We start from the raw sequence: 25,238 nt of genomic DNA on the forward strand, positions 1-25,238 counted from the left end.
CATTATGCACCCAGGAATATTCCCTTGTCAGTGATGTACAGTATTTTATATTATATTATTGGCCTTTTATTGCTTTTGCATCAATACGCAAGCAACATTCATGTTTTTAAGATCTGGTCAATAACTTTAAAATGATTAGTGTGATGTAAAAAGTACACAATTTCTCTGGTGGATATTGCATGAAATGAAAATTCTCACATAAATAACTAGTAACCTGTTGTTTTTGAGTCAATAGTTTCACCTCCGATCAAGGTCACGATAGCTCTGCATGTGCTTAGACCGTTACATAAGTACCTGTCCATGTACTTTTATAATTTCTAATATCACATTTGAAGAGACCAAATTTGATTTCATATGTAATGATGCTGCCAATGTCAAAACGCTGTTAGAATTTATTGGACGAGAGTTTTATTGTATTATATCAAGATTCCCTATAAATGAAACATTCCCCTGTCATACTTAGAATTAGATTTGTCAGTGCAATTTATCTGGAAAATATAGCTCTACAGTGTTAAAAATATAACATTGCACTCTGCTGTCTGTACCGATCATTCGGTAAGGTAATCTCTGTTCTCCAAAGGGACTTTTGAAAGAACAGATTTCTGTGTTTAGGAATTTTTTCTCAGATAAAACACAAATGGACCTCCACTGTCAGATTAATGGACAGTATCTGAGAGAAGCTTGACTGCTGGAGCAAATCAGATGGAAATTAATGAGCAAAAACTGGACTTCTCTCCTCCCACCACTGGCTCTACCTTCTCCTGACTGATGGGGAGATTAAGAAACTCATGAGGCTTGCGGTAAACGGGGAGTCTAACTTACAATAGGGTGCTTAGATATGCTCTGTCAGGGAACAGCACAGGTGTCAATAAAGTTACTTGTAGCTGTGTGTTTAATTTATATAAATAAATATATATATATATATATGTATGTATAATTAAAATAAAAACATAAACAAATATCTCTCTCTCTCTCTATATATATATTTTTGTTGTTGTATATATGTATATATATATATGAATTAAACAAAAAACTAAAAAATTTAGATACAAAATAAAATTATATATATATATACAGATTATATTGTATTATTTAGTGTTCTTACATATTCCATGTGACCAGAAAGGCAGAGCATGCCAGCACAACAGCAAATTACAATGTTAATGGTCATCAGACTAATTAACTATGATTATATCAACCACAAACAATAAAACAGTGTGTGAATCGCTGGAACAAGTTGCCCTTGAGCTGCAAAGCATCACAAACACAAATATACGAGACACATATTGACACATACACATATTTCACACTCACATACCCGCATCAGAGCACATCACCCACCTCCATCTCCCCCCCACCCCTCCAGATTCCAGTTCCACGCACACACGGTGGACCTCGTTTACCAGAGTTCTTTGCTCCACACCCGGGAGGAGCTGGCTATGGTGGTGGTGGGTCCCCTGACCTTGAACGCCGTAACGTTCCTGCTGGTTCTGATCAGATGTGGCTGTCAACAAATATTTGGCTCACTCCCTTCCTTCACGTCAAAGTTTATCATGGCTCAGGGAGTGTGGACAGTCCTCGACCCTCTGGCAGTCTTTGCAGTGGACGCTGTCCTCGGGGTAAGTCACTTAAAAATAACTTGGACACTTGCGCACTTTAAATAGGAGTTCACTTTATCTTGGCAAAGTGACTTTAGATTACAAAAAGGGGGGAGGGGAAGAGGGTGAGAAAGAAAATATGCAAGGTTGGATGGGTGTTTTTTTGTTATTGGCTTGGATTTTGTCAGTGAGGAATACTGAATGATTTGGACACAGTTGACCAGAGGTGATGTCTTCATCAAATCCTAGCTGAATGTCATTGTCTGAACAAATCACTCTTTATATGCAGTGCTAATTACTAACCAATTAATCCAAACCTTTTGTTAACTTTCTGCTTTTGAAAAGTCAGCAATGGAAGTGAAACGTGTGTGAAACCATGTGAAACGTAGTCCTTGGGCGATCATGTGACGGGCCAGTGCTTGAGTGTAAATGTCCAGCCTTCTAAAAGTTATACATATTTTTCTCAGCGTCTCGCCTACAGCCCAGACACACCAGTGGGTGACGCAGCCAAACTTTATTGGCACTTCCATCGTGTCGACCAATCAGGTGCAGCGGGAGTGGTCATCACTCTCTTTCTGTATGCCGTCCTCTTCCTGCTCTCCATAACCATCCTCTTCATTAACATCCTCAGGTGAGACACAGAGGGAGATGCTGACCTGATCCAATTCTTATCATATGGCAAATTGTGAATATATTTGCTGGTGATGATGAATGACATCTTTTTACATTTAGATATAAATATTCAAACATTACAAGAGGAAAAATAGCAAAATAGCATTATTTTGATACCTAAAAGGGATTTGGTCCATGTCTTTGTGTCACTCTAAGCAACAGCAAGCTGACCTGCTATGAGCCTAATGTGGCTCTTGCTGTAGGAGCAACCAAAATAATGACAGTATTGAAAAAGTACCTGAGTACCTCAGCATGTTCATGAATCTATTCTGGTTCCAGTGGTTCCGGTTCCCTCTTTAAACTATATTGCTCATTCCCCCCTAACTTTGAGCTCTTACTTACCTTCCTGATGACAAATTAGGATTTGGATATTTTTGAATTGATGCAGCTTGTCGGAACAGGACCAATGAAAGGGGAAAATCTTTTCTGAAAGCACTCACCGGCCTACGACTCTCAAGCACCGGCTCAGAAATGACTCTCCACCTCTCACCCCCGCAGCCTCGTGCCACGTTTCACCCAGTCCACCAATTCCTCCTCTCCTCCGTCCACAGGAAATAAAAAAAAACAGAAAATGAAAACAAATGTTGATCTAATCCATTTTGATTTTATAGTCGCATGGAATTACTTGTGCAGCTATGCATCAACCTCACACATCCACACACACACACACACACACACACACACACACACACACACACACACACAGAGTCACCGGACACAAGGACACAAATACACGCACCACACAGTTGCCTTTTTTGAGTGCACCATACTCTGCAATTGGTTGGAAAAACCAAAAGCGTTTCTAATTCAAAAGTTAGATGTGTTTTAATATAGCGTGGATATATAACCCCTTACATTATCCGGTTAGCCATGGTTTTGCATGGTTGGTATCATTGTAGGTTTCATACATATTGAAATGGACTGCATCTACATGGTGGTGCACACACCTACTCTATTTTACCGCACTGTTTGTTCCAGTCACATCTCGCAGACTGAGGTCACACATTTTTGTTTGTATTATATTTTAGCAACTCAGATTTTTTGAACACATTATTTCTGCTAAGGCCGTGTGACCTTTTTAGAGTTGTTAGAAGATTTCAAATAACTGGTCATTAACTATTCAGTCAAATGTTTTACTTTTGTTCTCTGTCTTAGAAAATGATAGATGATTGTCACTGCATTGCAATGCGAGGGCAGATTTAAACATGCACAGCAGAACCACTTATTTAAAATGTCCAGCTTAATGGATGACTATTGCACTTTTTAAATAATAGACGGATATCATTTTTTTCAGGATGGAAGTAGCAAAAAGCAAAAGGACAGATAATAAATTGCTGAATAATGTAACTCAGTGTTTATCCAAGGTGTGTTTTCCCACCATCATATGAGACAAAAATCCCATTAACGGCTCAAAATGTAAGAAAACGCTTATTGAATTAATCAGTTTGAGATTGGCGGCCGAGGAGAGGGTGCCATCTAATTTCAGTAAGCGTTACGCTTATCGGGCTCCAGCTAAATGGACAATATTAAAACAGCAGCCGGGAATAATGACTTCTGCCACTCAACCGCCACACGGGTTTGTATTGAATGTAGGCCACGAGGCTGAAGCAAGGCTGATAATTTGATGGGTTACAGTTTCCTATTCGCTGCAAGGAAGGGGCTCTGACACAGAGCGTGACCTATTTCTAAAAAAATCCCTCAGGCTATATGTATAGATAGAATGGACTGTTATCCTTTTTTAATTACATTTAGGCAGCCTTTATTCATTGACTGCAAATATACACATCAGTGATGTGTTTGGCATCTCTCTCCTCTTTGAAACTTCATGAACACCAAGTGAGTGATGTTACATTGATATTGGGGTGGTAACATTCAAATGATTACAAGGTTCAAAACCAAAAGAAAAACATATTTGACTTGCATTCCCTTACGTAATGTCTGTGTTTCTCGAGTTTGCATGTTTATCAATGTAAATACAGCATACAGTCTCATGGACTACAGGTGAGGGGGCAGGAAGACCCCATAGCTATACAATAGCGAAATAATTTATTGATCATCATAAAAAATGCACTGATTGGCTAAACTCATGTGTTTTGGAATGTTGGACACTCTTTTAGTTTTTGCAATAAAAGAGTTATGATATAAAGCATCTTCAGTTTAGTCAAAAACACGCATGAACCTGGAAATTCATTTTTTTTAATGTACGAACAATTCCAATGCAAAAATACCCTCCACCATGGTCATGCCAAGATGAATTTTCTGTTAGGATATATTTCATGAGTTAACACATGTCCTTAAGGTGACCCCTACACCGAAGAAGAGCCGATGAGAGCCTTACCATCCAGGTCGAACCTCAGATATAAGTAACACATACTTACATCCAGGGCACTTCCAACACCGAGGAAATGAGCCTGTTTTGAAGCACCAAGATACAAAGATGGTGAATTCCTCCCAGAGAGAGACCACATAAATGAATGAGAAGCAAGATTTAAGTGTAGGATGAAAATGAATACATGCTATTCCTGTGTCTGAGGTCAAGATTCTACAAACAGCCCTTTCCCAAGAGTGATCGGGAATGATGCTGAGTTCAAAGCTCCGTACCAGCTTCTTGTATAAATCCCTGTCTCCTTGATGTTGGTTTTATTTGAGAGTCGATTACCCTCTGACAGACTTGAATCTCTATGGAAGGGTGCAAGGTCTGGCGCTTTTGTTGGTCAGCCAAGGCATTTGTTTACAGATATGGTGATTCTTTTTAGGTCTCGGCTGCATGCACCCTTCTGTGCAAATGAAAACTAACACTTTGGTGATATGCGCTCATCTGGAGGTATGAATCAATATGTTTTCTTGTGACTCAAGCCGGTCTCTCCGGACACATCTGCAACCAGCACGTCCATTGTATCTGCCATCTTTGAAGCTCGGCATTAACACTGAAGAATATCCCGGGATCTGACTCCCACACAGTAACAGATGCACAACCACGCAGACCAACAGCCAAACACAGCCATTGCTGCAGCTTGTATTAACAAAGTGATTCCCACTCACAGGCCAATTTGTTTGATTCCTTTTGCTCTTTCATTGTGTTTGTATTGATGTATTTAGACTTTTGTCGAGCGTCACGCTGCAAATATGCTGTGTGAAATCAATAGAAGATTCATATTGTGTACCAGCCAGTCGGGTCCATTGCGATTTGAGCAATTACATAAAAGACTGCTATTGTGAAACAGAGAGGACATGTACAGTATAGCATCATCCACAATTATCAAGATGTATGTTTTGTCTTGTTTTGCCATTTGACCCCACGTGACCTTTACAGGCCAAATACAGTGATTCAGGATGGTGTCACACCTGCTACTACTCCCCCCCCTCCTCACTTCTTCTCTCTCACCTCACCTTCCAGATTCCACAACGATGGTCGCATGCTGGACATCTTTCAGCGGCTCACAGCCAAGGAGGGGACGTACTTCCTGCCTCAAGACCTGGAGCTGTCCAATCAGGAGCTGAGCTATGTTGTCAAGAAGGCGGAGCAGTGGAGAGGCTTTAATGGGGAGAGACGCAAGGTAAGCATCTCACCTCACTGCAGCCCCCTGTCTCTCTAGAAAATGCTCTTCTCCTCAAACCCTTGGCGGTTAATTGAGCTAATGGAGGTTTTCCCCATGAGTGAATGAGCCAGAAGGTCACTGATACTTGTCCGTTAGATTGGACCGAGTAATTACAGCGCCGTGTTGTGGCTCTAAAGGAAAGACTGGCCGAGGCTAGATGAGTGCGATACTAGAAGGAACATTTAACGGCATCACACGGTTCAGTCAATGCCGCGTCCCGACTGGTCACTTAAACAAAGACATTAGGTCCGAGAGGATGTATAGGATAGGTTCATTTTATATCATTACAATTTTCTTTAGTTACATTTCAGAAAGCTGAGAATTCATCTCAGAGGTCTTTAGCTTCATTCTAATTAGTACAAGATAATTACCAAAACAGAAACTCGGCTAGCGGGCTGCCTGATTAGTCGGTGGAAACCAATTTCCGAAGATATTTCATTAAAGAAAGACTGCTCAATCAACACACACATAGTGGGGTGCATGGGCATATAAGATGGACAACTTGGTGTCATGGGGGATGCAGGCCTCGAGTTTGCATAAATCCATGTGCCCATGAAATTACTATTGCTTGCGAGAGATGTTTGACAGCCCAGCGCAGGTCGATGGCGATGACACAGGGAAGGGCAGTGCATTAGCACCGAGCCTACACCCGATGTGAAATCTTTGCATAGTGATTGAAAATGTGACTTGTTGAGATAAGGGAAATGGAACACAGCGATCAAACTGCAGCACCCTTTAATTTATTCCACAGGATTTGTTTGTGGCACACATCGCTCGGTGTTCTCCATGTTCATTAACACCTTTGCTCTTTGCTTTGCATTCGTTTATGTGGCTATAAAGTGGTCGAATGGAACCACAACCCAGTCCATTCTTGTTTTCCATTGTTTTTCTTCCTGGGGTAGTAAAAACTTTCCACATAACATGTTTTGTGACAGTTAAGGTAATTCATATTTGTATGATTGCGGAAATGTGAAACTTCAAATGAAATTCCCTTAGGACTGGTTGACAATTTTCAATACCTGATTTCCATTAATAAATAGTGTATCTCATCCGTTAGTTTTGCACAGTGTGGATCTGCTGCTTTATTGAGCACTATGACGGTAGATTATAACAATCGTAAATCATCATTTTGCTTCAACATAGTATCAAATGTTGACCTCATGAAATAGACAGAAGATGATGCATGTCGGTGCTCGAAAAGCGCACACCCATCTTACTGTTTTACAATTTAATATTACACTCACAAGATAAGATGTTTGTTATCTCGAACTTACGACACATAACGTGTTGAACTGCTCTTTGTCCTTTTTTTAAAGAATCATTTTTTTAACACCTGTCTTGTAAGCCTTGACTAAGTGCAACCCGTGCTGCTAGAGGTGACTACACTGCTGCTAATGGGATGGTGATGGACCTGTTTATTGGGAGAAAATTGAACCACCCAATGTTTGGAGACTTTGAAGGAAATTACACCCCCAAAGTTTGTGATTAAGAAAATGCTTCATTTAGCCGCTGATGGCCTCTTGCGGTGGTGGCACTGCTAAATCATCCTCGCATTACTGCAAATCTCCCTCCAAAGCAACAATTACAGCATACTTCATACTGTCCCTAATTTGCCGTTATTAAACTGATAAAATGCTAACACGTTAACACATTCTCCAGCATGATGAAAATTTAGGGTTATTGCATTTTATGATTTTTACATTACTCAAGCCGGCCATTTTTCATCAAAATAAGATGGGCCATGCCATTATTTCATAATTATTGTAACACTTTCTCCTGTAAATAGGGTCAATTTCCTAACTCAGCAAAGACATATCCCTATTAGACTAATTTGCCTACATGCAAATTTTTGTCATTTTTCCCTCATTAACTATTTATCATAGACAGGAACAAAATATATTCATGAAGGCGAGCAAAGGAGCAGCTCGACAGAGCTGAAGCTAATATTTTGCAACTCTAATGATTTTTTGCATCCTTAATTAGATAGAATAAGGTTGATATGATTAGGTCAGGATGTAGTGTTTTTCATTAAAAATACATTTCAGAAACTGTATTCCAAATGTGCCCTTGCAATTAAATAATGAAACCGACCCATTCCTTATTACGGACCCAATTAATATCACAGGCAAGGGCGTAATTTTAATAACAGTAGGCCACGAGGCCGTCATTAGCCGAGTGAGAGAAAGGGGGGATGAGGAGAAGGAAAACAAGCTACTCACAGGAACAGCAGCAGGCTGATATTGAGCCAATTTTAGAAAGTTATTGAACAGTACGCTCTTGAAAAGAAAAATAATGACATTTTCAACAAATCAGATCTGGGGCAAGCAGGAAATGCAAATGCTTTTTGTTTGTTTTAGACTAATTTGATACCGGTTATATGTCAGGTGCCAGACACGGCAACTGCAAATGGAAAATGATTAAGAGAATCACAAGTGCAAAGAATTTTAAGGTTCATTTCGTAGTTGATGTAGGTTATATAACGTGCTGCAGTCCTTTTAGAGCCTCTTCTCTTGAACCATTTAGCAGCATTCCTGATGCATCGGATCACAGTTCTTAAGTTGTTGCGTGCATCAGTCGGGAAACCTTTTTATAAAAACATTATAAGTTAGAAATTTGTGAGCCAGTTAGCCCTTTGCTTGATCAGCCAACCCTCTTTTTACCTGAAATATCAGGTCTTATGTCCCTGAACTGTGAAAAAAAAACAAATGAAAGAGGATTATAATCAACTAAGTGAAAAGCAGTTTCCCGGATGTGCTGTAACTCAAAAGTCAGGAAAAATGTTCCTTCCGAGTCTGTATCTCCCTGCAGCACTGAAACAGTAAAAAAATTAAAAAGAATCCACATTCAATAACCAACTTGCAAATGGTCTATTATTATAAAACTTGTAATTCTCACAAGGCAGTAATAAAACATTATCTAATTTTACTTTCTCACCAATTACATTTATAATATAGATTCATCCATGCCATATGATCATTTGAGTTGCTTGAAGGTTTAAATATGACTCTGGGGTTAAGATGTCAGCAGTGAAGTTTACCAGCTCAGCAACAAGGTGTGAATGAGTCAAGGGTCTCTCTACCTGCGTGTTCTTTTAATCCCAGGAAGGAAAGAAAAAGAACATCAAAGCTCATTAGCTTTGTGGATAACAGCTGAGAGTCGAGGTATTAGGTCACACAGCAATTATGACATTTTTCATAATTCATATTCTTTCAGACTAGCCTCACACTTTTGATTCCCCACTGCTATTTACACAAGTAGCAGAAGTCACACCTTGTACTAACTTTATCTACATCTTTTTTTTTTATTCATGTAGTTTTTAGGGTTGTATGGAAATATTTTGACATTTCCATTCTAATTCAACATTTATATTTCTGCACAGCTTTTCTATTTATATTTGTTCTCTTTAAATCTGGTATTTCGGTACAGTTGAAGATGAAACATGCACTAATATTATTGGGAGGCTATTTGTATACTTGGACTCTAGAAGTGATGTGGGTCGGGCGGGTTTGGAGAAGCTTATTAGAAAATATGACTATTTCGGTCAGGTGGTCGACTGACAGAAGAAACTTTGTGTATAACAGTCCACCTTTCATCCTCTCGTACCCTGTCTGTTACCTGCTCTCTCAAACACACACACACACACACCTACACACACACACACACACACACACACGCTCACACACCAGCGCTCAGTTTGCACCTACATATTTTATGTGCCAAAACTGACTAGTCTTATTCATCAAAGAAAGTTCATTTAATGAGAAAAAACTACTAACTCATTTAATCGGATGAATCACTAATTGTCTTCAAGGTTGTTGATTTTTAAAGGTGGTGATGTTTTTTAAGAGTGGTGAGATCTCAAAATATGATTATTTTTCATTTTCATTTCCTTTATTATTTAAATTCTTAAATGTAATATGCCCTGCTATTTTATTTCATTGTATTGTATATATTGTAAACATGCTTGCTGCTGCTACAAAGAATGTCCCCCTGGGGATGGATAACGTATATCTAATCTAATATGATACACATCCAAAGCCTGATTCCAATCCCACAATAAAAGCTTTTAATGAAAAGAAAGTGTTATACATAAATATAATATATGTTCTTATATCCTCCTTTATAGTGAAGTGTGATTGAGTAAGTTGTTACAGCTATTATATAATGCAATAAAAGTAAAGTAAACAGCTTTGCTTTCACTTATTGGTAGCAATAAGAAGTATTTAGTTTGGAAACTGCAATCAACACTCGTACACTTTGTAAAGGATGAAACAAACAAACAGAAGTTTTCACTTTTCTACTCTGACGCTGTCGCGCTCTGAGCTAGTGAGTGTGCTAGCACGCTCCACATCGTACCAGTGGTTCAGTAATGAGCCCCATTAATTATGTAAAGGCAGTGATGCAGATGGACCTAATTAATTGTCTCCCGTCACCCTGTTGATTACTGTACCTGGAAGGGAGGTGTTCATTTCTGTAATACTTAAGCAGGTACGCAAACTGTTTTGTCAGAGCCACAGCCATGACAATGACAGAGGAGAGCTCTGTTCCTGGTACATCACCCAAAGTTTCCCGGTGGTGGTGACATTGTGATAATTGAAGGAGAGAGGGAGAGATTAAAAGAAGTGGGTAAAGGAGGGAGAGAGCAGGGTGGTGGTGGGAAAGGAGGGGGGCGGGGGGGTGCGTGGTGGCCCTGGAGATGTTTTCGCAACCTGATTGCATCAACATTTGCGTACCTTCGTGCCGTTTGTCACCGTATGTCTAGGTAATGGGTTACCGGCGGGCGAGTTTGGGAACACCCAAGGTGCTTTGCAACAGCAGCCTGGTTGGTGGGGAGTAAACCTGTTGAGAGTCAAACAGCACAGATTGGAGTGGTAATGATAACCTGAGTCTGGGAGGCTGGCTATTAATCATGTCAGATGTGTTCTCCATGTTAATGTATGCAGCAGCGTCATGACGGCACCATCTAACCAGAGAGATACTCGGGTCATTACCATCTGACTCAAAGGATCGCCCAAAATTAATTACCATGTGACAAAAAAAAGAAAATTTCTTGCTTTAATCTCATTTCAAAAGTTAATTCAGAAATATTCTATATTGCCTTGCCTTTCAAAACATTATGATTGCAACATTATTGCGAAACACTAAATATACCCTATTTACCATAAATTCACAGGCATCATAGTGGCCTCTTAACTCTCTGCAGTAATCCAGTTTAAACTATATTTCGAACGGCATCACACATCACAAGACAACAATGCCACGTCGCACTTTACCAGCTTTATTCATCAGTCTTGCTTTGCCAATAGTACAGTAAAGTGTGGATGAGGTCACCCGAGACGCAAATCTGAACTCAAAGCAAAGGAAGAAGAGACGTTGGAGGAGAAGGCGGACAGAGGGATCAGTAAGCCGTGACATGATACACAGGAACCGCTGTCACACAACAATAGAACCCTCAGCTCCTCAACAGGAACCATAACAGCAACACAGGAACACCAGGAGAGGAGAGGAGGAGCTGAGTGCTTTAGGAGGGGTCGTCTAGAGTCAGAGGGCAACTAATGGTCTGTGTGTGTGTGTGTGTGTGTGTGGGGGGGGCATTAACATGGGATCACCGGAGTCCTAACCCCCCAATAAAACTCTGCCAAAGAGCAATGAGGTTTGTGTGTGTGCATGTGTGTGTGTGTGTGTGTGTATGAGTTCAAGCATGTGCACGGTGTGCATCTATACAGTATGTCTGTCCATGTGTGTCTTCCATCATGCACATTTGGAAGTGTGAGTACATGCATGCAAACCTTTCTGCCAGCCCGCACATGTGCATGTCACATTAGAGTGGCTTCTTCAATTACAGCGGATGGGCTTTTTTTTTTTTTTTAGTGGGCAGCTCTGAAGGCCCCGATGGCCCGAGGCGATATCGAAGCAGGCAGGCAGGCAAGGACAGGAGCGACGTAGCAGCAAGCACAGCATCCACAGTCAGAGCATTAGGGAGCTCAATATGAGATATGACTGCAAAGGCTACATGCCTGTGTTCATGGAAAGGTCACGGACTTTGCTGGGCAGTAATGTGTGAAGACGGTACGCAGCGGTTAAAAAAAGACGGGGGAAGAAAAGACAGATAAAGATCAAACACATGTCCCCTCTCACCTCCTTTCCAGTTCACACGTATGAGATTGTGTGACAACAAATTACTTGAAGAGGAACTTTTCACACAACAGTTATTTTAAGGGCTCTTTGTGCACATTTAACATGAACACACCTCTTCCTTAAGAGCTACGGGCGCTGCGCTGCTCTCCATCAGTCCGTACTTGTTCACTTTGCACAATGTCGGCACGTTACATTTTCTGTACGATTAGTCTTTCTTTCTCTACCATCTGATTCATTCATGTCTGTAGACGGTTTGTTTTTTTCACTGCGAAAGCATCTCGATCGTACAATATCGTGTCAATGTGTCAATGAAGCCACCAGAGAACTTAAGAGAGACTGTAGGAGAAAGGAAAGAAAATGGAAAAAAACTGCTCTGCACGTATTTTATCAAATTTGGAAAGATGCATTGAACAACTACCAAAAGGCAGTTAAAGAAGCAAGAACCTCCTTTTTCTCCAATTTAATTCAAGATAACCATTCAAACCCCAGAGTTTTATTTAAGGTCATAGACACAGTCATGAACCCCCCCTCCTTTCATTTTATTGATGCCTCACAAGAGATGTGTGAGAACTTTTTCATTTATTTTAATAATAAGGTAAAGGAAATAAGACATCAAATTACCCCCCCAACCCGTATTTTACATGCCAATAGGGACATTCAAAACTATTTCAGTCATTTTCAACCAGTATCTATGACCTTTTTATCTCAACTTATATCACAAATGAAATCAGCCACATGCAGCCTTGATTTTATTCCGACAAAATTCCTCAAGGAGGTTTTTAACACTATAGGGCCAAGTATTTTATTAATTATTAATAGCTCCCTAGCAAGTGGTACTTTCCCATCAACCTTTAAACATGCTATCGTACAACCGCTTTTGAAGAAACCGAAGCTTGATCAATCTGTTCTTTCTAATTTTAGGCCAATTTCAAAACTTCCTTTTTTATCAAAACTTTTAGAAAAAGTGGTTTCAACGCAACTTTTAGCTTTTATGAATCAGAATAATTTATTTGAGAAATTTCAGTCAGGTTTTAGAGCACTTCACAGTACAGAAACTGCCCTCCTCAAGGTAACGAATGACCTTCTTTTAGCAGCAGACAGGGGGGAGAGCACAGTTTTAATTCTTTTAGACCTTAGTGCAGCTTTCGATACTGTTGATCACGCCATTTTAATCGATCGCCTCAAAAACTGGGTTGGCATCAAAGACACTGCACTTGGCTGGTTTTCCTCGTACCTTTTAAATAGATCTTACTCGGTCACCAGAGGTAATCACTCATCTTCCACTTCTAATATTACCTGTGGTGTACCACAAGGTTCAATTTTAGGTCCACTTTTATTTTCTATCTATATGCTTCCACTTGGTCAAATCCTCCAGCGACACAATGTATCTTTTCATTGCTATGCAGACGACACACAGATATACCTTCCGCTGAGACCAGGTGACCCAGAGAGCCTAGCTGCTGTTTTAAATTGTCTCTCTGACGTTAACTGCTGGATGGCACAAAACTTTCTCCAACTCAATAACTCAAAATCAGAGGTGATATTCTTCAATTCCCCAAACAATAACACTGGTATCGTCGATAGTGAACTTGGTCCCCTTGCTGCCTATTTAACACCTGTTGCAAGAAATCTGGGTGTCATGTTTGATTCGCAATTGAATTTTGAATCACAGATTTAAAAAATTGTCCAGTCCTGCTTTTTTCAGTTGCGAATCATTACAAAAATTAAACCGATACTGTCACAGTCAGAACTGGAAAAAATCATTCATGCACTCATTTTTTCAAGACTAGACTACTGCAACTCCCTCCTTTCCGGCATTAATCACAAATCTATCTCCCGCCTCCAACTAGTCCAGAATGCAGCAGCTAGGCTTCTTACTGGTTTTAACAGACGACATCACATTACCCCAGTCCTGGCCTCTCTCCACTGGCTCCCTGTTCGTTTTAGAATTGATTTTAAGATTTTGCTGATCACTTTTAAAGCACGTCTAGGTCTGGCTCCAAGCTACATCATTGAGATGTTAGCCCCTTATGAGCCAACACGCAGCCTTAGATCCTCCGGTGGGGCCCTTCTGGCCGTTCCGGAGTCGAGGCTTAAATCAAAGGGTGACCGTGCTTTTGCTGTTAGAGCCCCTCGACTTTGGAACGACCTACCGGAGGGGATAAGGCTCGCAGAATCAGTAACTTCTTTTAAATCACTTCTTAAAACACATTTTTATAGAGCAGCTTTTGAGTGATCCATTTCATTTTAAATTTTTAATATACTTGTAATGTAATATTGGTTTCTTGCTATTCCAATTGTTTGGCTTTGACTCTTTGTGGAGCACTTTGTAAACATTGTTTTTAAAGGTGCTATATAAATAAAGTTATTATTATTATTATTATTAAACTTTACAGGTGTGTAGCTGAGATCAAAATGAACCGATATAATTTGGGCATGTTTTTGCATAGAATAAGGATAGCAGTTTTGTATTAATTTGTAATGTATTCCCTAGCAATTCATTTGAACTTTCGGTTCACATACAAACAGTATGAAGGAGTGCAATGTGCAATCATTTTATGTTTTTCCAGCAATTATCAACTACATGTAGATTTCTATACATGAGCTGAAAAGTAACAGGAATTTCAAAGAGAAGTGAAAGGGAAAATGTTTAAAGTCCTTCATGGGGTTTTCAAAGTGAATATTTGAACTAAAAGTGCAAGAACCATGAAATAAAAACAAGTTAAAAACAACAAGGTGCTTCTTAAATGTGCTTTGTTGCAAATTAGTGTGTGATGTGACCAAAATAAGTGTGTTCGTGTTGGATGTAGACTTGAGGGAGTAGAGACTGATTCAATGAGGGTTAGGGTGCTTGCCGGCACCTGAAAGACACCACCAGTTTCATTCACTCTGCCTTCAGCCTCGCTATATCTACCTTGCTTCGGCACTGTGTCAGCCATTTTTGTAGTTTTCGACGGCATGCTTCCGATGTGGTACCTTGTATCCCGAACACAGCAAAATAAGAAAAAAATAGAAGGCAGAGGGGTCTATCCAGATCGGGCGCTGCCTCACACTTGTGAGTCATTATTGATGATTTGGAGGGGTTCTTTTTTAATGAGTTAATTTTGTATTTATTTTTTCTTGAAGATCCTGCTCATTCTGCCTTTAAATCCCAAACAAGGGTGAGGTCAACCTGTAATCTGGGTTTATTATTCTGGTCAATATGTTTTTTTTCAAGCTCAGTGAACACAGGTGATGCACTCCCTTTCCCCACAATCCCCCCACTACAATGTTTCCTTCTGTTTCTAAACAGGCTAACAATTCCAGCAACAGAGAGAGAGAGAGAGAGAGAGAGAGAGAGAGAGAGAGAGAGAGAGTGTGTTCCAGTATGAACTCGTCGGTGTGAACAGTTTAATTACAGGGAGTGTCAGCCCCATTGCTTAATATGTCCCTCACAATTAATCCAGGGAGAGGATGTCATTATCTACCAAAGTCTGGGCCTGGGCAGGCTTTTCTGTCTGAAGGAAAAGAAGGAGAGAGCGAGGTAGTGAAAAAGAATAAAGGAAGTGCCTTTGGTTAGCAGCCAGTGTGGTCAACCCCTGTGTCACACAAATGAATCAAGACAAACTTCTTGGAGACTATATTTCAAAAGATTGTGTTCTTGGAATGTTTCGGACACTCGCCTCTTGTGACTCCGTCAGGGAGGAAGAGGATTTGTTTCTTCAATTTCTTCATAATATTAACTACGCCCGTCAGCTGTCAAAACATGTCCATCTGGAGGAGATTAAATTGACGTCAAGGTTTTCACCACTTTGAGATGCTTCTTCGTCTTTCCTTCTTCCTTCTCATCCTCTACCTCCCCTCCTTCGTCTGTCCTACAGAGCCCTGCCCTTTCCCCCCAGCCATCCCATGATGTGAAACAGAAGGCAACAAATCAGGTCGTTGGAAAGTGAGAAAAGATTCACAGACGTGGACTAAAGTGGAGTAAGACTTAACCACCTTTGTGTGGATATAACATGTTAACGGTTTTATTGATTAGTATCACATTTGTAGATCAATTGGCTATAAGTATTGTGGAGGAGTATTAGGTCAGCCGGAGAAATGTTACAAGAGACGTACCACATGACATCATACTTTGCGTCCACACAGCGGCAGTTTTGTACGTACCGCTCACTCAAAGACAAATAGCAAGATGCAGACGCGGCCTCTGACTCCACCGAGGTTTTACAGCTTGAACTTGACAGATCTGATTCCTTGTGACTGTCCGTCGTCAGTCACTTCTTTCCCCCTTTCTCCCTTCCTCTCCTTTAAAGAGTCTGACCTTGGCCGCTTCCTGCGGCCCGCAGGGGATGAGGAAAGTCTGGTGATTGTGACAGGTGTCGCATCTTAACAGACCCACATGACATCCCGAGGAGGAATAGACATTTGGAGATTTTTTTTTCCACAAGGGTTTCACTCATAACCTTAAAGAGACAGTATGTGTGTGTGTGTGTGTGTGTGTGTGTATCTGTGTGTATAGGTGTGTTTGTGTGTGTGTGTGTGTGTGTGTGTGTGTTTGTGTGTGTGTGAGCGTGCGTATCACAAATTCTCCAGCTCTCATTTCGGTTATTGGCTTGGATACTTATCACCTTCATCCTCCGAGGCCTGATTAGGTTGAAGCTACTCCAAAGTCACATTTTGGATATCAAAGGCAATGCTCAGCTTTGACATCTGTCTGCAGCATCTTAATACGGAGCCGGGCTGCTGAAATGTTGAGAATTGAGCTCAACGTCTGAAAGTATGTTGTACCAGTGAAAAAAAAACATGGATTTCAAGAAGTCTACCAACACATTATTAGTTTCAATCGAGAAATCCGCTATAATTTTCATGGCTGCATATGCTTTATTTATTCTTAAATGAATCCGTAATCCATCTTTTGGCTAATATTTTAACTTCTACAAAAGTGTTGTCACTTCATATTGCTTGCATATGGCTTGTGTGTGGTAGGTAGGGTGGCAGGTTTGAGGTCACATATTTGCAGATTGAGTCATTCATTTAATCTTGTTTTAAGCATCCATATATATTATCCCTGAGCAACACATACTTTCCTTCATTCAATAAAGTTGCAGGTAAACTTCAACGGGCTCCAGAACAAAACCTGGAAAAGTGATCTCCTTAGGGCCCAGGGTGAGTCAGACATGTGAGAAGTAGAATGGGTGACTATCCGAGTTGTTTACTGTAGACTGGAGTAGGCTTTATTTTCTGCGAGGAGATTAGTAACAGTGAATTATGCATATCTTATTTTCTGGATTATCGCAGGCAGTCAGAGATATAATCTCACCGGATAATCACTTTTAACGTTATTCAGCGCTGACTAAATATAGACATTGTTGCTTGTTTATCTTTTCTCAAAGTCCAATTTGGTCCCTGCTACTTTTGGATGGAGTGTGTTGTTGCACACAACCGTGATTACTCAAGTTGAAATATTTATAGCCAATGATCTTTGCTTTAATACGCACAGTAATGAGAGGAGGGTGGATGAAAGCTACTGTAGCGTACAAGCCGTGTTGTCACTCTGTGTGTGTGTGTACATATGCGTGCGTCCCTGCATGCCGATGTGAATGGGTGGCCTGTCTTGTCCAGTGGTGCGGTTAACCAGATGCAGACCTTTGCTTCAGCCAAATCAGGCCCAACGCAGACAGTGTGCATCCATGCCATTTTCAAACTGCTCCAATTATATCTGCCGACCGTCCACATATTGGCCAAATTTACAATAATAGCGTATCTATTTCCATTCTAATGGCTGACGTTGCTTGGCTTATCCATGCATGTATGTCGTGGTCTTTCATGCTTTGGTCTGTTCCCAGCCATGTGCAATGTGCTGTGGCCTGTCCTGACCATGTATGTGTTGCGTGAAGCCAGTGTGTATGCATCCGTGTGTGTGTGTGTGTGTATATTCACACATTCATATCTCTGTGTATGAGCATGTGTAGTTGGGCAATGTGACACCTGACGTACAAAGTATTTGCATCTGTACTACAGTATATGTGCCTATTATTTAAAATGTGTGTGTGGACCCAGATTATGTGTGTGTGTGTGTGTGTACCTGGGTTTATGAGCTTGTGTTGGCATTTGTGTTTTATGTGTGTGTGCCTCCATGCAGTCAGTGTCTGTGGTGTGAACCCAGTGCTCAGCGAACAGGCCTTCAGCCGGGCCAGCTCTGACAGACAGGTTGGTGGTGGTAGTGGAGGTGGAGTGCAGTGGAGGGATTGTTCCTCTATAGCTCAGAGAGCATCTGCACAGTACACACTCCTCACCCCCATTTCCCCTCCCTCCCTCCCTTCCTCCCTCCCTCCCTCCCCCACTCCCTGCTGCCTAGCCCAGAGCGCCCGCAGGCACTAGCGATGCACGCATGCGTTGCCTCGCACTGTGTGAGGCTTTGTCTGTTTGTAAGCGTGGATGTGTGTGTGTGTGTGTTAAGATGTAGATGAGTGTGTGTGTGTGTGTGTGTGTGTGTGTTTGTGCGTGTGTGTATGTGTGTGCGCGCATGTGGATGTGGATCTGTGGACAAAAGAAGCAACCATGTCTACCTCTTCTCTCACTTGGCAATAATCATTGATGCTCCTCTCCTCTCTCTCTGTCCTAGTGTGCCCACTTTATGTTCATGCTACCACTACTTTTTGTTTTGGATTGTACAAAAAAAATCTGTGTCAAATGGAAACGCCTAAATATGCTACAGTGACTAAATAAATACAACAGATAGAAAACGAACGGTCTGGTTTCAGATACAGGAGTTCCATGCATGTTGATGGAGTTGTGATGAGCATATGCACCATTTATAACAGGCATACAACTCTGTGATCTGTGGTCACAAAACCACATTTAGTTTAACAATTCATCATCCCTGAATAGTTTCCATTATCCTGAGATCATTTTGTATTTACTTGATACAGAAGAAAGTTCCTTTCCCTCTTCCTCCTCAGCCAATCATTAATGGAAAGCATCATGGACACCATGAGGCCTCATCCGTTGCCGTGTGAGTTGACTACCTGGTTCCTCCAGCAACAACCAGAACTCCTCAAAAACATATCTCAAAGAGTCTCAACAGTGTTTTAATGCAGGATGCAGACTCAGATTTGCTTCATCTTTGGCAAAACCTTAAACATGGTTAAAAAGCAGGTGACTCTGCCCCTTAAAATCTCAAAATGAAGCTGTACTTAAGATCTAGTCATTAAAGCATGTGAGTACCAGCCTATACAGTCCAAAAACAGATAGCACCCAATCAAGCACCGTCTAAATACCATTGTCCAAAGTCAGCCTTCCTTCACTTCCTTACTCTAAATCCGGCCTCCTCCAGGTATTAGTACTTTGCCGCATTCGTCCCTCTCCCTCACGACAGCAATGAATCTGTCCTCAGCCACATGCAGCACAAGCTGCACATCCAGCACCGTTGCCAATAGTGCCAGCAGAACCAGCCACAGCCCCATCCCAAGTACCAGGTGCAGAACCAACACCATCCTCTGTGTCCTCCAACATCCCCCACTCAACAGAGCTCCAATCTCATCCCTAGTCTCAGTCCCAGCCGTAGTCCCAGCCACAACCGGGGCTTCCATGTGCGACTGACACATAAATAACCAAGCCTGTCCGCCACCCAGGCAAATTCAAATGCACCTGTCAAAGTGATGAAGCACCCGCCCGCAGGGAAGCATTGTTTACATTTTCACTCCAGTCTTCGCAAAAGTGAGATTCTAATTATTTTCACACTGTAAATTAAAGCCAAGTGGGACAGAACTACCAAAATGATCACAGCCGTAAAGGGTTGGAGACTGAAGGGAGTGTGTGGTTGGTGGACAGAGGGAGGCTGCTTCTTTTTTTAAAGAGAGAGATGGCTTGAGATGGCTTGAGAGAGAGAGAGAATGGAGATATGGCATTCACACAGGCAGTGCAGCAAGTCTTACTTCTGTTGTGCTCATTACAGACATGGTCTAGAGAACTTCAACCAACTGGAATACATCACGGCCTCACATTTCATACATAATAATGTGCTGCATTATTTTTCATACCAGTGGACACAGAGAGAGAAAGAAAGACAGAGAGTGAGAGAGGGGAAGAAAGGTAGAGAGAGAGAGAAAGAGGAAAGATTTAATTAGTCCATGGGAACATGCAAATTGAAGGTAAAATTAGACAGAGGAAGGGAGACCTGGGGAAGAGAGAGAGAGTGCACGAATGGTAATGATGGCTATCTCGTTTGGATCAATCATTAAAGGATCGGGGGACTGACAGGCCTGTTCGTGCCCACGCCTTAGGCTCCTGTCCTGGACAGTCGCCAGCCGGGCTCAGTCTGCCTGGCCATAGAGACTTCTCCTTCTCTCCTCCCTTCAGTTCAGTCACACGCACACACACACACGCACACACACACACATAATCACATGTACATGTACACACAGTGTGTACTCATCACACACAGATACATTCAAACACGCATGCAAACTCACACTCCCAATAAAAGCGTAATATGTAATGCCTATGGATAGCTTACTCTGGGGCCTTGTTAGTTTGTGTTTATTAATCAGTGGTGCGTCCCCACTCCTGTTAGTGTTCTCCAAATGGTGGATTAAACGTGCATGAGTTGACGACAAGTGAGTTTGCTCTTGAGGCATGTGAATGAGTCACATTTTGACAAGTGTTTTGATTGCGGTTTGGAAAATAGCAAAGTTTTCCACTCATGGGGTCAAGTTTTGGAACCGTTGTGGTTGTCAGCAGGGACATGGCGGACGGCAGAAATGTCCTCTTTTTTAAATGGTCAACTCTCGACACCGTGTTTATGTCCGACATGCAACAAAATGGAGGAAAATGTCAGACATTGATATTTGTGACAGTCAAGGACGTATGAGACAAGTATATAAAATACGCTGGACTTACCCCAGACACAGCTATACTAGACCAGTCTGTCACCCAGTAAAAAATGTGGTTTAATTCCATAGAAGCTGTCTGCCCTCTTTTTAGCTGTTAGTTGCAAGCTAAAATCCTAATTTAGATATGAATATGGGTCACTTTATATATATATATATATATATATATATATATAACACAAAAGAATATCCTGTTTTAAATGTCGTGCATTTATCCTTTTATCTCGGAGGCAGTGTTGGCCTCAAACTAACAAAAAAGCAAAAGAATTCCAAATGACTTCATATGTGCACACACTTCAATTAAAATGATTGACAGGCCAGTCAAATGTCATTACAAGTCACAGAGCATTTAAAAAAAAAAAAAAAGCTATCCATGACGCCTGTATTTAAGTATTGATTTGTTTTATTCTGCTTGCATATGTGGTATGGTATGATTTGGTTGGTGTGAAGTCGCATCCTCTCCCAGAAAGACAGGCAGACTATATTTGTGAACCATGGAGCCACGTCTGCAGCTGTGCCATCTCCACTTCCTGTGCCCCTGTCCCTCCCTCCCATTCTTCATGTGCATTTGCGGTAATGCCGACAAATCCTGAAATTGATGTCCCTGCTGGAAAACATGGTTTGCCGTTTATAGTCCTCCGCTAAAACAAATAAGGCCCCGTCTCTCTTGATGCAAGTCAAGGGACTGATTCAGACTCTATCAGATTTATAAATACAGACCCCAACAATAAATCCCGGCTTGATTGGGTTTGAATTGGGTTAGCTCACTTGAATGCTATCTGCTTAACCCACAGCTGGCCTGTCTGCTCCATGCAGGCATTGGACCTAAATCAGTCACTTAGTGGTATCAAATGGAACAATGGTGGAGTGGAGAGAGCACTCACGCTAGGGCTAGAAGCCAGGCTAGCACCATAACGCAACACAACAGACCAGAACAGAGCAGACAGGCCCTCGAATGCTCTTTCCTTTTTGTGTCTCAGCAATGATGCATCCTGAGAGCCATGGTGCGTTGCATGAAATGGCATCACCCAAACCGAACACACAAACACCTTTTCAAGCTTTTGTTTAGTCTTGTCAACTGGATTTCACGTGCTAATTAGCGTAGGATGGTGGCGTGGCTAACATTGGGGGGAAAAAAATCTATTTTCATGGAAGCCAAAATATATACATATGCACACCGCACTGGGGTATTTAAGCAGGTGTGTTTAACCAAAGTGACTTTGAGTACAGAGGCTGGATCCATGGTGTTTCTATCACCACTATACAGCTTGGTTCATGAAATCCAGAACTGGGGCCTTAACCGGGTCATAGGCACACTTCCTGTGACCAGCATGGCGGTAAAATAAATATTTTTCGTCCTCCGTTCTCTCCACTTTTGTAACTTTAAATGTTTATGATTTCTCAAAGTATCATTGACAAGCTGAGAAGCAATATATAGGAAGAGATCGAGGCTTTTCTACACATTCTCCTATTTGTGTTTCCTGAGGAAGGAAAAAACGGCAAATAAATGTACACACTATCCAAACAGAGTGATTGCTGCCGAGCAGAGGTGCTGATTACTTAAGGAATTCAGGTAATCAGTTTCCCCCAGTGTGAGCCGAGGCCAAGCTAGAGGCAAGGCACAGTGGAAGCGATTTCCCTAATGAGCGTCTTAATTAGCGTTGAAGAGATGCATCCCCGCGTCCCCCCTTACACACATGCAAACACACCTTCTTTAAATGTTCTCAGCTGCTCTTCTCACTCTCTCTCTCTTTCTCTCTTTGCACTTGTGACTCTTTGACATTTTGACAATGAGGTCCTTTCTGCTTATGGGGCTGTCTGGTTTGGAGTGTATGCAATGTCTCTAATTACGAGTGCGGTAATGGCTCCCACTGTTTTCCCGGTGAAGTGCCTAGAGTTGTGTTTGGCTAACCGTTTGTACGTGTGGGGTGACAGCGATGCACCGCCAAATTAAACCTCTCCTTCAGCTTGACCCTGCTACTCGCGGCCCCGTGAATGAGTTTGCCTTTTTCCTTTTTCTGTATTTTTCGACAAAATCATAATTACGCAGCCAATTAGAGGGTCACCTTGAATTTTAGAAACTACTTGAAAAACGTCCTCCTCTTTATTACACCAACTTTCTGTGCATGTGTGTGCGTATGCGTGTGTGTGTGTGTGGGGGGGGGGGGGGGTGCGTGTACATGTGGCCTAGTGGTTGTGTGTGTGTGAGTGTTTCACTGCTCTGAGTCTGCGATATAACGGTTATAGTTTGCATAATGGCCCATACATATGGCTGCGTATCGCAGATGCATGTACACACACTAACACACACTGGTAAAGTCTTTCACTTACACACACATGAAACCATGCTCTCACTCCATTGAAACCACTGTATTGTGAGGCCTTAAAACAGGGAACTACCTCTGGGACGAAGCAGTTTTGTCATGTTTTCATTATATCGACTCTTGGAGCGTATGGATTTACAACTTTGTCTTTGAGTAAATACGATGATGTATGAGATCTACCGTGATGCATGCATCCGCACACATTCAAGCCTTTACCAGCAGACACTATCAGAGAGGGAGAGGGCTTCCATGATCTTCACACATGGGTGACTTCGAGTTACATGACCTATATAACACGTTACACGCTCCGCTTGCTCCCCGTGTCTCACCCTAATACAGAAGGGCAGCGCATTACAGGTGTGTAAGCTCCCAACACACACACATACACAAACAAAGAGTCACAAACAAGCCTGCCAGACGGATTACCCATATGTATGCATGATCACAAACACAACCTGTCTCCTTACCTGCCACAGATCAGGCCCCATAGGACTCATGCACTACTAGGAATTAGTGTGCTGATGTACTGTACGTGAGCGTTGCTTATCTGGTGGCTGCAGTTGTATGTGATTAAAATGAACATCTCAGCAGTTTTCAAGGTAAGGTTCAGGCTGATTTTGATATGATTTACATGGATTTTTGATATCAGGTTTTCTCAATAAAAAAATGAAGTTACTGACATTTATTTTTGTGTCGGATTTCGACCGAATGTGCCGACTGTATATTTGTCACACACACTCGGCATACACTGTCGTCGAGTGTCTTCCAAGGGTCTTCACATCGAATGGGTCCTATGTTCTAAAACGTCCCTCATATTTCCATGATCCCCTTCAATTTGAATGAATTTCTTTTATGTCTTCACAGATTTTCCAACAACATAACTAGCCAATGCAATGCTTGTCAGCAGCCTTGCATATTAGACCTTTAGACAAGCTGCCTGACAAACCAACTCTACAACCACGCTCTCAATGTGTCCTGATCTTCCTTCCTGTTTGTGCATGATTAGGTGGCAGTCTATGATTATATTTGGACCGTGGAAGACCCACCGGCAGGCTCTGCAGCCCCTGCCGACCTCCCAAGAGAGGATGCAGCTCTACCAGAGGGCGAGACCAGCACCCACGTGGCAGTCTACACCCTCTACCTCAGTGGGCTGAAACAAAGATACAGGCACTTCCTCCGACAACCAGATGGGGCTATCATTGAGGTGGGATATGAACATCTTCTTTACAAAACATTTTGACATCATACATGAATGTACAATAAACACGGTATTAGGAATGTTTGAATTACAGAGCACATATCAACTTAAAGGCTGCACAATCCTCGAAACCAGTTGTTTTCATAAAAGAAAATAAGCTTTCATTTCTATCTGGATTCTGCATTAAACTGAGGTATTTCCCTAACTGGAGTTTGCATCTTAAGAAAGAGAGAAATGAAGAGTGACGGACAAAGAAAGGGAGCGGAAAAGGGAGGAGAAATGAGTTGGAGGTTCTGAAAACACTCCCTCCTTTCCATCTCGGGGAAAGACGGGGAGGGCAGACATGGACGCAAGTAGTTCCTTGTTCTGCTTTCAGAACAATAAAAAAGACAACAGTACAGCTCTGTGGTCTGAAAGGGTGAACAACCATGACAGATTAGATTTTCTTTCCTCTGGTAAAACCAGATTTTAAATGATTTCTTCTGAATGTCTGGATTTGCTCTGAGAAACAAATCAAGACCTAGTTCATCATGTGAATTCAACTGTTACTTACGATAACTAAGTCAACAGAACTCACATTGTTTTCTGTCTCCTCTCATAGTAACAATCATTTACAATATTTAGATGGTATGTGACAAATCCCAGTGCCTTATCCTGGAGAACCCTTTTGATGAAATGTCATTTTTGACAGCAAAGAAAGCACATAATGCACCCTCACTTGCGCCGTGCTTTGTAATTATTGGACACATATTTAGGTGCTCGTGCTTCAAGCACCTGCAAAACAGGCAGGTCAGAAACACGCAGACTCACCGATTGTTGCCTAATTAAAAGTAGCGCTT

The 25,238-nt window shown here is 41.6% G+C and overlaps 1 protein-coding gene across 1 annotated transcript in view; it reads left to right on the top strand.

The window, feature by feature from the left end:
* The window catches only part of ofcc1 (orofacial cleft 1 candidate 1), a 78,761-nt gene that overhangs the window by 46,039 nt on the left and 7,484 nt on the right, over positions 1–25,238 (top strand). The window contains 4 exon segments of the mRNA XM_056434709.1: positions 1,367–1,619; positions 2,066–2,229; positions 5,668–5,827; positions 24,208–24,405. Coding sequence (XP_056290684.1) covers positions 1,367–1,619; positions 2,066–2,229; positions 5,668–5,827; positions 24,208–24,405 — 775 coding nt within the window.

This window comes from Pseudoliparis swirei, chromosome 16 (genome assembly GCF_029220125.1).
Source record: "Pseudoliparis swirei isolate HS2019 ecotype Mariana Trench chromosome 16, NWPU_hadal_v1, whole genome shotgun sequence".
Taxonomy (NCBI): domain Eukaryota; kingdom Metazoa; phylum Chordata; class Actinopteri; order Perciformes; family Liparidae; genus Pseudoliparis; species Pseudoliparis swirei.